At 31.7% G+C, this 13,886-nt stretch overlaps 2 protein-coding genes across 4 annotated transcripts in view; both read left to right on the forward strand.

Annotated features, from left to right (window-relative positions):
- Nucleotides 1–5,780, forward strand: part of LOC139482088 (uncharacterized) — a 47,287-nt gene extending 41,507 nt beyond the window's left edge. For all 3 annotated transcript variants that reach the window (XM_071265746.1, XM_071265747.1, XM_071265745.1), the window contains one exon: nt 878–5,780. In XM_071265746.1, coding sequence (XP_071121847.1) covers nt 878–1,212 — 335 coding nt within the window. In that variant the 3' untranslated portion in view covers nt 1,213–5,780. The remainder of the gene's footprint in view (nt 1–877) is intronic.
- The window catches only part of LOC139482087 (low-density lipoprotein receptor-related protein 6-like), an 86,335-nt gene that overhangs the window by 54,553 nt on the left and 17,896 nt on the right, over nt 1–13,886 (forward strand). The window lies entirely within an intron of this gene.

Below are 13,886 nucleotides of genomic sequence, written 5' to 3' on the forward strand. Positions count from 1 at the left end.
TGTCTTGTTTTCATTTATATAGTAAAGTGGGACATCATGTCAGTCCTGTATCAACACACTGTTATGATAGAACATTTTATATCACACTTTGTACCATGCAGTTTTTCTTCCACATTTCAAAAGAAAACCTACATAATGCTAGCATTGGAAGTTTTCAAACTTTCTACTGATATAGATTTAAAATTTTTCATAAATTTAGCAATGAGTATAAAAAAGAAGATTTGGTGTAATAGCCAATGAGACAACTCTTCACAAGAGACCAAATGACACAGAAATTAACAACTATAGTACTCCATTCGGCCTTCATCAATGAGCCAAGCCCATACTGTATAGTCAGCTATGGACTATTTGATACAATTTGGACATCATTACAAGGCAATTAGACCCAAAAATTGGGAAATGGGTCCAAAATTAAAAAGAATGTTAATTAAGAATGGTTGCTAAATATGTGTTAATGATGAAGATGTACATGTTAATAATGAGAATTATAGGACATCAAACAAAGCTGTAAGGAAATTGTGAATGAGGAGTACAGTGATAAAGGAAATCCACAGTTCTAAAAAGCAAACCAGTCAAGGTTGATCACAAGACGATAACCTTTTACTTTATACAAAAAGAGAAATTGAACAAAGAGTAAATGTTTTAATTTATATTTGAAAGACAAAAAGGGGTGTATTTTCTTGACAGGAAAGTTGTTTGGTGTACTTATAAAAGTAACTTTTTCAAACTTGCAAAAAATGGCATTTCTGCCTTCATTGCTGAAATATGAATTTGATGAATTCAATAATTGGATGGTTACAAGAAATATTTGTAGTAAACACTATTTTAGAGAATTAAATTTTAAATTAACAGAAGGTTTACTTAACTTTCTATTTAGATATTTTGAAGACTGACAATCACAATATTGAAGAAAAACAGCAAGATGTTTATGATATTAATAATGATGCTGATGATATTGATGTTGATGAAACAGTAATCCATAAGGAAAAACTATTAAAAGAAAATTTGAAGAAAACTACGAGAGTTAAATGGACAACCGAAGAAGAAGAAGAAATCAAGAAGTACTTTGGGAATCATTTGAAAGTTAAGACAACTCCAGGAAAATCTGAGTGCTTAAAAATAATTCAGAAAAGTAGAGAGAACGGGGGACAAATATGTAGAAGGGATTACCACACTATCGTTAAAAAAATTTCAAATATGAACAAAAAGTGAATTTGTAATCATGAAGATACACTGTTAACATGTCCTGTTTTATTGTTTTTAGTCTAAATTTGGAAGCTGTAGCACATACCTGAGGTCACTGAATGCTACAGCTCCCCAATTTAAAGTTTTGAAACCTTCTACTGGTTCAGATTTTAAAATGTCAATGACAGACTGAGTGATACTTTTCAGCTATAAATGTGCAACAGCTATTTTGATTGATTTTATAGAAAATGTGATTTTTTTTCTCAAATGAGGTAGGCAAAGGACACATATCTCTCGTGGAAGACTTTGTATAATGGGATTAGCCTACTTATATATGAACATGACTTGCCTACTTGTGTTTGTATAGGGACATTTTGTGTGACTTTGTATTGTGGGGTTAGCCTTCTTATTAATGAACATGACTTGCCTACTTATGTTTGTATAGGAACATTTTGTGTGACTTTGTATTGTGGGGAGGAACATTTTGTGTGACTTTGTATTGTGGGGTTAGCCTTCTTATTAATGAACAGGACTTGCCTACTTGTGTTTGTAAAGGAACATTTTGTGTGACTTTGTATTGTGGGGTTAGCCTTCTTATTAATGAATATGACTTGCCTACTTATGTTTGTATAGGAACAGTTTGTGTGACTTTGTATTGTGGGGTTAGCCTTCTTATTAATGAACATGACTTGCCTTCTTATTAATGAACAGGACTTGCCTACTTGTGTTTGTAAAGGAACATTTTGTGTGACTTTGTATTGTGGGGTTAGCCTTCTTATTAATGAACAGGACTTGCCTACTTGTGTTTGTAAAGGAACATTTTGTGTGACTTTGTATTGTGGGGTTAGCCTTCTTATTAATGAACAGGACTTGCCTACTTGTGTTTGTATAGGAACATTTTGTGTGACTTTGTATTGTGGGGTTAGCCTTCTTATTAATGAACAGGACTTGCCTACTTGTGTTTGTATAGGAACATTTTGTGTGACTTTGTATTGTGGGGTTAGCCTTCTTATTAATGAACAGGACTTGCCTACTTGTGTTTGTAAAGGAACATTTTGTGTGACTTTGTATTGTGGGGTTAGCCTTCTTATTAATGAACAGGACTTGCCTACTTGTGTTTGTAAAGGAACATTTTGTGTGACTTTGTATTGTGGGGTTAGCCTTCTTATTAATGAACATGACTTGCCTACTTATGTTTGTATAGGAACATTTTGTGTGACTTTGTATTGTGGGGTAGGAAAATACTGTGGGACTTGGTATTGTGGGATTATTTTTCTTATATATGAACAGGTCTTTCTTACTTATATTTGTATAGCTTAATTTTGTGTGACTCGGTATAGTGGGCCTTGCTTCTTTAGGAACAGAAAAGTTTTGTGGGACTTGCCTACTTATGTTTGTACAGGCACGTTTTGTTTTACTTTGTATTGTTAGATTTGCCCTTTTTTATAGGAACAGGAAAATTTTTTACTTTGTATTGTGGGATTTGCCAACTTCTGTAGGAACTGTTTCTGTTCCAAACAGAAAAGTCCCACTTAAATGTGGAAGGGAAAGTTTTGTGGGACTTTGTGTGGTGGGTATTGGTGATGTAAAGTATAAGGGATTTTTTTATGTTACTTTCTTTGCAATTTGCATTGATTGATTGATAATGTGTGCAAAGAATGATAACACTAGTTTATTTACTTTATTATACATATAGATTTGGTAAAGGATACCAGATTCCTTGTGCTTAAAATTATTGACAATCTTATTTAAATCATGATCTGGTGTTGTTAGATCACAGATTATTATATTCTTACATGTCGTAATTTGCATAAAAGGTCATCTTTGCATTGATCACTAAAGTGGATGTCATTAAATCATTTGTGAATATACATTAGCAGAATGTCTGATTTTGAACAAATTGAAATAATACATTGAACAGTTATTTTTCTTTTTGTCATGATGAGATCTTTTTTAAAATTGTTTTGAAGCAAATTATTACTTCAATAAAAATTGGAAGTGTTATTAGGCCACACCAAATTGATTTGTAGTTCATTGGATATTGCTTATTCAAATTTTTGTTAGACAAATTTTAACCTTAATTCCGCTTTTAAATTTTGATTATACCTTTAAAAATTTTATAGATTGTTACTCACTATCTAGCCTCAAACCTATATAGATGTACAGCATGAAAAGTTAACTTTTTTAAATAATTTAATTTAATTACTAAACCTTGCACCATTTTTTTTTTTTGGTGCCCACAAAATTTAAATTTTAAGAAGAGAAATATATTAAATAGTCACAATCTAGTGTTTCGTCATTAAAGTCTGAATTACTATAAATCAATTTGGTGTGGCCTTGTTCTGGATGTTCTCAATTAAGTTTTTTATATCATAAAAAGGATTATGTCATTTAAAAATTGATATCTTCAATAAATGCTTAAAATTTACTTGTTTCTTTTAAAATTTGCTTAGGTATACTCTTATAATACATGGTACCAATTGAAGGCAGTCTGAATATGAGGTAACCATCCATAGACGGGTCCAGTACTTAGACCATAGCAGAGATAAAGAAATGAGGAGCAAGCTAATTATTTTGAATATTTGCAATGGTGAATTTAAAAAATATAGGCACTAATACTTCTGTGTTCCTTGTACCATTCTCTAGGTTTTCATGCTAAATTTTTTTTAAATTAACGTGAAAAATTCAAAATTATGAGCTTGTTCCGTATTCTTTATGTTGCTTTTTAACAGTAGCCTTTGAATATATTTGCCTGGGGTTATTGAAATAAATATATATATATATATATAATAAGTGATTATTTAAGACCATGGACCCTAGCATTAATAAATACTGACAAAAAAATTGAATTTAAATATATCAACATAGCAGTTAAAATAGCAGAGGCAGTGTAATGCAGTTGTTTGGTATAGAATATTTTTATGCCCAGCGTAGGCGATGGGTTCATTAAGAGTTACCCTTGACCTCCGTCTTTCCATCCTTCAGTCTGTCCCATTTTGGTTTGTTTGAAGCTTGAAGGGGGCATTCATTTCCTTAGACACATTCTTCTTTTATTCGTCTAGTGTTAGGTAAATTATATTTGGTATGCAGATGTATAAGCATTAGCACATCTCATTTCCATGAAGATTGTTTTGCTCTGCCCTCAGTCATGGTCTGTTGATTTTGAATGTTTTGCCTAATTACATGTTAAGGTTACTTTAAAGGAGCATTAGCTACAATTTTGACAAAAAAATAGATTATGATTTTTTTCTGTCACTAATTAATTAAAGCAGCCAGTTTTACCCAAAATTTGTCAAAATAAGCTCAAAAACATTGATGATGTATAATTGACTTGGAAGTTAATAATTTAACCTCATTCAATCCATACAGCATAGTAAGCAGGCCCCAAGATGACAAATGTAAAACAATTCAAACAAAAAAGTCACACAATACATTCCATTATACAACTAAAACATCAGAAGTTCCACAATACATTAGCAGTCCCACAATACCAAGTCACACAATACATTCCATTATACAAATTAAACATCAGTAAGTCCCACAATACATTCCATCACACAACCATATGATCAGCAGTCTCACAATACATCAGTAAGTCCCACAATACCAAGTCACACAATACATTCCATTATACAACTATAACATCAGAAGTCCCACAATACATCAGTAAGTCTGACAATACCAAGTCACACAATACATTCCATTACACAACTATAACATTAGCAGTCCCACAATACATCAGTAAGTCCCACAATACCAAGTCACACAATACATTCCATTACACAACTATAACATTAGCAGTCCCACAATACATCAGTAAGTCTCTACAGGGTTGGCAAAAACCCGGGGTTTTATGAGTATTGCCCAGCCCTGTGGGTAATACTGGGAAAGCCCTGGTTTTTTTCTGGGTTTCACTGGGCAATACTGGGTAATATGAAATACTGGCCTGAATGTTTATATAATGAAGACTAATATTCGAATTTATATTTGAGTCCCACAATACCAAGTCACACAATACATTTCATTATACAACTTAAACATCAACAGTACCACAATACCAAGTCACACAATACATTCCATTACACAACCATATCATCAGCAGTCCCACAATACCAAGTCACACAATACATTCCATTATACAACTAAAACATCAGAAGTCCCACAATACATCATTAAGTCCCACAATACCAAGTCACACAATACATTCCATTACACAACTATAACATCAGTAAGTCCCACAATACCAAGTCACGCAATACATTCCATTACACAACTATAACATCAGTAAGTCCCACAATACCAAGTCACACAATACATTCCATTACACAACTTAAACATCAACAGTCCCACAATACCAAGTCACACAATACATTCCATTACACAACTATAACATCAGTAAGTCCCACAATACCAAGTCACACAATACATTCCATTATACAACTAAAACATCAGAAGTCCCACAATACATCAGTAAGTCCCACAATACCAAGTCACACAATACATTCCATTATACAACTTTTAAAATGTTGGAATTTGAGGGAGACACCGTCTGATTGATCTCTTATCATAAATATTTCCCTACAGCTATACTCAATTGATAATTGCAATAAAAACAAACCTTAATTAGTCTCCTACCTGTCAATTGAAAGTTGACAAAAATCACAAAAATTAACAAAAGATTATAATTCAGGGTTAAAGAAAAGTATTATTTGAATGGTGTCTTCCTCAAATGCCAACATTTTAAATGTTACCTATTCCTTGAACGCCAACACAAATATTTCAATAGATGTTTATATAAAAACAATAGGTGTTTTTATAACTATTTAGTGATATTGAAAGTATTTAAATGTAAAAAATGATTAGTAAATTTGATAAAATTGCAACCTTTTATCATTTTTTAAAAGGAAATTAGTAAGAATTAATAAAAACTTTATGAAATTTTCAATTGAACGAAATACTTCTTGTTTTTATGCCTTGAAAAAATAATGAAAATCCTTCACAATTCTACAAAATTTAAAGAAAAGCAATAAAATAGGGTATCAAGAATTCCGATGAGTTGCCAACACAACAAACAGAATATAACAGCACACACAACTATTGAAAATATTGGATACAAGCTTCAAAGTCCAAAGAGTCTATTGTAGAATTTGTGCACACTGAATTTCCTGACAATATACACATGTTGATTTTGTGAAGCAACAATTTTCAAAGTTTAGTTTCAGAGAAGATCAGGTTGGTTCAGGCTGTTTTCTAGCAGTAACAGTAAAAAACGATTTTTAACAACTTCACAAACTTCTTTTATATAGATTAGACTGTTGGTTTTCCCATTTGAATAGTTTTACATTACTAATTTTTGGGGCCCTTATAGCTTGCTGTTCGGTGTCAGTCGAGGCTACTTTTTTATATTGTTATTTGGATTGAGAGTTGTCTCATTGGCACTCATACCACATTTTCCTATATCTATGATATTAACTATCTGTGTAATTAGTATGGTTGTTTTGATAAGCATGCACTTTTGTTGTGACAACTACTTGCACCTATTCCTCGAATGCCAACATAATTTCACAGGTAAATTGTCGGTAGATCAAAGGATGTTGGCATTCAAGGAATAAACCATTTGAATATATAACAGTTAATTATCAAATATTAATATGAAAATCATGATATAACGATGAATATACATGTATGTACAATATCTTTTACTAAGATAAAAGGTATATAATTGTATTACATGTCTCTGCTTAGGCTAATGATGACTTTTAAATACTGTAACAGTTAATTTTTTACAGAAGTACACGTGCTTAAAGTAACCAGACCATTTTAGCATGTTAAAAATTTATCAAATATGAATAACAAAGATGTTCATTTAATGACCAAAATCACATTTTTAGAATTTTTTCATTGTAATCAGAATGTAATCAAAAAGTAATCATGATTACAGGGTATTTTGAAAAGTAATTGATTAAATTAGATTACATGTAATCAGTTTTTTGGCTGATTAATGATTACACTGATTAGTTGAAAAATTGTTATCAATTACAGCTGATTAACGATTACAATTACAATTACCCCAAGTCTGACCAGCATATGTGGTTGTTTATTGGTATAGGTCTAAGATAGACAGTGATGTCTGTTTAAAGTTTCAGAATCTAAACTTTAATAACCATAGGATTGTAATATATACACATGAAAGTTCAAATGAATATAAAAAACATATAAAAATTATGCCATTTGTGGTATAATATACCACTCCAATCTACATGAAAAAATTGAGGTTCAAAAGTTTTAATTAAATATTATATAGGGTTGTTATATATCTACAGAAAAGTAATGATGTTTCTATAAAATCGATGACAGTTAGACCCTTGGACTGAGAGAGAGATATAAAAATCAAGGACAAACAGTAAAAGCAGAATATCACTTCATTAAAGTTGGATTGTGCATAGGCTTATAGTACACATATATTACAACTTCATCTATACATTTAACAAATTAATTTTCATCCTCTAATCTTTTACAATTGGTCTTGCCTTCAAGTAGATAAAATACAGCCTTGTATTTCATTTTTGACCCTTTAGTCTTTAATTTCCTTTCCAAGTGATATGTCATATGTATTATGTATCTTGAAGAACAACACAGTAAACAAAAGCCACACTATGTTTTGGAACTAAAGACACATAATGTAAACGCACAGAATGTACTTATTGGGAGAACACTTTTGAAAGCCTCATAATGTATCACAGAAAAAGACACACAGAGCATTAGTCCCAATAAGTGTCTCTGGTGAGCCCGTCCGTTCGTTCGTTCGTCCGTTCGTCTGTCTGTCCCACTTCAGGTTAAAGTTTTTGGTCGAAGTAGTTTTTGATGAAGTTGAAGTCCAATCGACTTCAAACTTGGTACACATGTTCCCTATGATATGATCTTTCTAATTTTAATGCCAAATTAGAGATTTTACCCCAATTTCACGGTCCACTGAACATAGAAAATGATAGTGCGAGTGGGGCATTCGTGTACTGAGGACACATTCTTGTTCAATTTTCAATTTGTTAAGGAGAACATTTTGAATGTATTGGTTTCCTTGTCTATCTGAGGTAGCATAGTGATTGAGAATTAGAAGATTAGAGAACGAATGCCGTGAATGGTTTCAGTTTTATATGCAAGGATTTTAATTTTAGTCATAAATTTTTTGAATAAAAATAAAATAAAATAGATATACATTGTGTAGATTAAAAGTCTATTAGGTTTTGATCAGCTACATGTATGTGGTCATGATTTTTTTTGTCATAAAAATAATAATCATTTACCAACAGTTTACAATAAAAAAGAGTTCTTTTATCATGTTTATTTGCATCATTTTGGCTTGTCATGCTTGTGTACTGCACATGTCATAGATGAACGAGAAAGTCATGCTTGTGTACTGCACATGTCATAGATGAACGAGAAAGTCATGCTTGTGTACTGCACATGTCATAGATGAACGAGAAAACATGACGTAACGGTAACCATATACATGTATACGTAACGAATAATTGAATTCCACCTCTCCATTCCAAGAAGACTTAAAGTTGACCATATCTCCCTCTTAAAAATACGAGATTAGACCCTTAAGATACTTTTTAAATTGAATAATAAGATGTCTCAGTAGCTAAGGTTAACATCTGTGTTTTTTGGCTGTAACATGTTCACTGAAGCCTGAAGCAGTCAATTCTTGTGAATTACCTACAATGTAAGATCGTTTGTGAAGCTGTCAAGGTGCAACAGGGAGATAATTTGTCAGCTTTCAGTAATAGTTGATGTGTTATTCCTTTAGGCATTCCTTATTACTTATGTCCTCTTTTATAACACAGATAAAACTGATTCTTAGTTAAATAGGATGCTGTATATATACGGTGTAACCTGCCTAATACGACACCTGAGTATTCCAACATCCATTTTATGGTCCCAAAATATGCCTTTCCTTTCAGAAAAAAAATGAGTAATCAGACACCCTGCTTAATCTAACATTTTTTCTGGCCCCCCGGTGTGTCAAATTTCACAGGTTACACTAGTACTGTATATATATTTCATTTATATTCAGAAATGTTTGTGATATTTTTATTACTGCTAAAACTGTAATGAAATAGCTTTCATAATTTTTATGCCCCACCTACGATAGTAGAGGGGCATTATGTTTTCTGGTCTGTGCGTCCGTTCGTTCGTCCGTCTGTCCGTCCGTCCGTCTGTCCCGCTTCAGGTTAAAGTTTTTGGTCAAGGTAGTTTTTGATGAAGTTCAAGCCCAATCAACTTCAAACTTAGTATACATGTTCCCTATGATGTGATCTTTTTAATTTTAAAGCCAAATTAAACTTTTGACCCCAATTTCACGGTCCACTGAACATAGAAAATGAAAGTCCATGTTTCAGGTTAAAGTTTTTGGTCAAGGTAGTTTTTGATGAAGTTGAAGTCCAATCAACTTGAAACTTAGTACACATATATGCATGTTCCTTATGATATGATCTTTCTAATTTTAAAGCCAAATTAAACTTTTGACCCCAATTTCACAGTCCACTGAACATAGAAAATGAAAGTCCATGTTTCAGGTTAAAGTTTTTGGTCAAGGTAGTTTTTGATGAAGTTGAAGTCCAATCAACTTGAAACTTATTAAACATATTCCTTATGATATGATCTTTCTAATTTTAAAGCCAAATTAAACTTTTGACCCCAATTTCACAGTCCACTGAACATAGAAAATGAAAGTCCATGTTTCAGCTTAAAGTTTTTGGTCAAGGTAGTTTTTGATGAAGTTGAAGTCCAATCAACTTGAAACTTAGTACACATGTTCCATATGATATGATCTTTCTAATTTTAAAGCCAAATTAAACTTTTGTCCCCAATTTCACAGTCCACTGAACATAGAAAATGAAAGTGCATGTTTCAGGTTACAGTTTTTGGTCAAGGTAGTTTTTAATGAAGTTGAAGTCCAATCAACTTGAAACTTAGTACACATGTTTCCTATGATATTATCTTTCTCATTTTAATACCTAATTATATTTTTTATCCAATTTCACGGTCCATTGAACATGGAAAATGATAGTGCGAGTGGGGCATCCGTGTACTTTGGACACATTCTTGTTAAACATGTTAAAAGAAAATGCATTTTAATATTTCATATGATAATGCTTTCTTATTGCTTATGTGGTTAATTGTCAATGAAACAACTCCTTACCAGAGACCAAATGACGGTAGAAGCTTGTAACTCTAGGTCACTGTACGACCTTCATCAAAGAGCATATTAAACACTCCCCGAAATGACAAATATAAAACAGTTTATCTAGAAAATAAATTGCTAAGCTTTGTATACAAAAACAACAAACGGAAAAAACAAAATTTGATCTACAGCATAAAAACAACAAGCACTGAACCATAGGTTTCTGACTTGGAACAGGCACATACATGTACATACATTATGTATGTATATGTCCACTTCATAATTTATAACTTTGAGCTATATCATTACCTGATTACCCCAAAACTTTGCATAGACTAGTGGAAAGCCTTTGAAAACATGTAGGATAAAGCTAACCAAAGAATGATCAGAATTCAATTGTCACAATAATCAAGATAATTCAGGATTTCCTATACATTTAAAAAAATAATCATAAAACAGAAAAATAATTGTTGTAAGCATACAAAATCATCTTAACAAGGTTGAGTACCTTTGATATAGATCTATAAATATAGGTTAAAGGGAAGCTAAAACAAGAACAATCATTTCTAATTTCATTATTTTCATGATATATCAGGATTTCCTATACATTCAAAAAATCATAAAAAAGAAAAATAATTGTAAACATGGAGAATCATCACAGGCACTTGTTTTATCCATAGGATGACCCACTCTCAACGTATATTTACGTAAATATACATTTACTTAACTACACATTGATGAAATAAGTCATGCGTTCTTCCTATGGATAGAAACAATTGATTGTGAAAATCATCTTCACAAGGTTGAACTAAGTTAACCCAAGACACAATCAAATGTCTCAATATATCAGGATTTCCTAGTCCTAAAATAAAATATTGTTTGTTTCCCCAATCCCGACCGACCCTGCAAAAACAGTGCTACACATAAAATTTTATTGTCAAATTTAAGTCAAATATTATGTTATTCATTTCCTATTTTCAGGCTTGCAGGATCGTCCAATGTTGTTCAAGCTATTTGGAAAAAATAAAATTATTTCCCTACCTTCCGACCCACACCTGGCTTGGCAGGGTCGGGATTGGGGAAACAAACAATATATTAATTAAGGCCCTATATATTCAAAAAATCATAAAACAGATAAATAATTGTAAGCATACAGAATCAAGTGCCCTTGATATCTATATATGTACATGTAGGTTGAAGCTAACCCAAGAACAATCATAATATTTCAAAATTTTCTATGCATTGTATATAAAATCATAAAACAGAAAAGTAATTGTAAGCATGCAGAATCAATAGAGATTTTGTTGATGTATATATTTATAGAATGAGTTTAATCAGATCCATCGCTGGTAGATTACTTCTTAGAATAATCTGCTTAATTTCGAGATAATAGATGACTTTATTTATCATGGTTTTTAATCAGTTGGCAGAAAACGTAAAATTTGGCATGGTAGTATTTGACAGTCTGTTACCTCCCAGATATATATGTTGTGTCGTAACAAAGCATGTTTTATTGTTATTTCCTCAAGCCTGTCTTAGAGGCATGTTTTTGTTACGTAACTCTTGTAGCATGTAATGGCAGTGTAACATAATTGACGTTTTTTTCTTGAAAATTATACTTTTTATCCAGTCTGCAGTTTTAACTTAAATTGATGTCAATTATTTTAAGAGATATTTATAAAAAATAAGGAAACATCTTATGTTTTCCAATTTGAAAAATCCACCAAAGACCTAAAGAAGAGGATGTAATCTTCTTATTTTATTTTTAATATCTGATTCTCAGATATTTCTTAATACATTGTACTACCCTTTGTATGCCCCCACTGCAAGGGTTAGGTCTTCTAAGGAGGCATTTAGTGTTACCCTTGACCCTCCGTCTTTCTGGTTCTCCCTACTTCTATCTTTCCATCCGTAAATCCCATTTTTTCGTTCTAAAGACAAGCTTGAGTGGGGGGCTTTCATGTCGTTAGACACATTCTAGCTAAATGTTCCTTTAAAGATCATTACATATGTGTCTAGCTAAATGTTCCTTTAAAGATCATTCCATATGTGTCTAGCTAAATGTTCCTTTAAAGATCATTCCATATGTGTCTAGCTAAATGTTCCTTTAAAGATCATTCCATATGTGTCTAGCCAAATGATCCTTTAAAGATCATTCCATATGTGTCTAGCCAAATGATCCTTTAAAGATCATTCCATATGTGTCTAGCTAAATGTTCCTTTAAAGATCATTCCTTATGTGTCTAGCTAAATGTTCCTTTAAAGATCATTCCATATGTGTCTAGCTAAATGTTCCTTTTAAGATCATTCCATATGTGTCTAGCTAAATGGTCCTTTAAAGATCATTCCATATGTGTCTAGCTAAATGGTCCTTTAAAGATCATTCCATATGTGTCTAGCTAAATGGTCCTTTAAAGATCATTCCATATGTGTCTAGCTAAATGGTCCTTTAAAGATCATTCCATATGTGTCTAGCTAAATGGTCCTTTAAAGATCATTCCATATGTGTCTAGCTAAATGGTCCTTTAAAGATCATTCCATATGTGTCTAGCTAAATGGTCCTTTAAAGATCATTCCATATGTGTCTAGCCAAATGATCCTTTAAAGATCATTCCATATGTGTCTAGCCAAATGATCCTTTAAAGATCATTCCATATGTGTCTAGCTAAATGTTCCTTTAAAGATCATTCCATATCAAATCACAATGCTATTCAATCAAATAGACTTCAAAGATATCTTTTAGTGTATGATTTTGTAAGGTTACTGTCTCCCAAATATATGTGTATTTGAATGGTGATTTTGACCTTAATATGAAATTAAGAAATATGTCCTTACAATGAATGATTACTACAGTACTTTTTAACGCATATATTTAAACCCTTGCCCTGTCCCATAATCTGAAAAGACTGATAGAATCAATACATCTATAAAACCCAGCCCTCCCCATAATTTGAAAACATAAAATCCTACTACAATGATTTCTTCAATAAGTCCTAAATGACTATACTATTCTCTTTAAAAATAAAAGGAGATGTAGGGTATACTTCAATAAGATAGAAAGAACCCTTTGCAGAATGAACAAAAAAAAATACAATTTGATAAAATTATGAATTTGCATACTGTAAAAAAAGAGGTTCATGTTTGAATGTACAAAGTGCAAATTAGGGCCTTGTCACATACTGTTTAAAAAAAACAAAAATCGACAGTTCATTCATAAAAATGTTGATACTTGACTAAAACTAAGTACATGAAGTACAGGACTAGATGACGCCTTAGAAAAAGGAAATACTTCATACTTAATACTAATTAAAATTGGAAATTTGAAGAAATGGAGTGTTGTCAAGTGATACCAATTTGATCATGTGGAAGTATTATAACTTGTTATTCATAATATAATAGATTTTGTTAGCATGGTTAAGTTTTAATACTTATATTTTAGCATTGAAATTGTTACATTTATGTCATACATGTAGTAGATAGTTATATGAAATTAAGCCCTTAAGTATGATAATCA

Source organism: Mytilus edulis, chromosome 7 (genome assembly GCF_963676685.1).
Source record: "Mytilus edulis chromosome 7, xbMytEdul2.2, whole genome shotgun sequence".
NCBI lineage: Eukaryota > Metazoa > Mollusca > Bivalvia > Mytilida > Mytilidae > Mytilus > Mytilus edulis.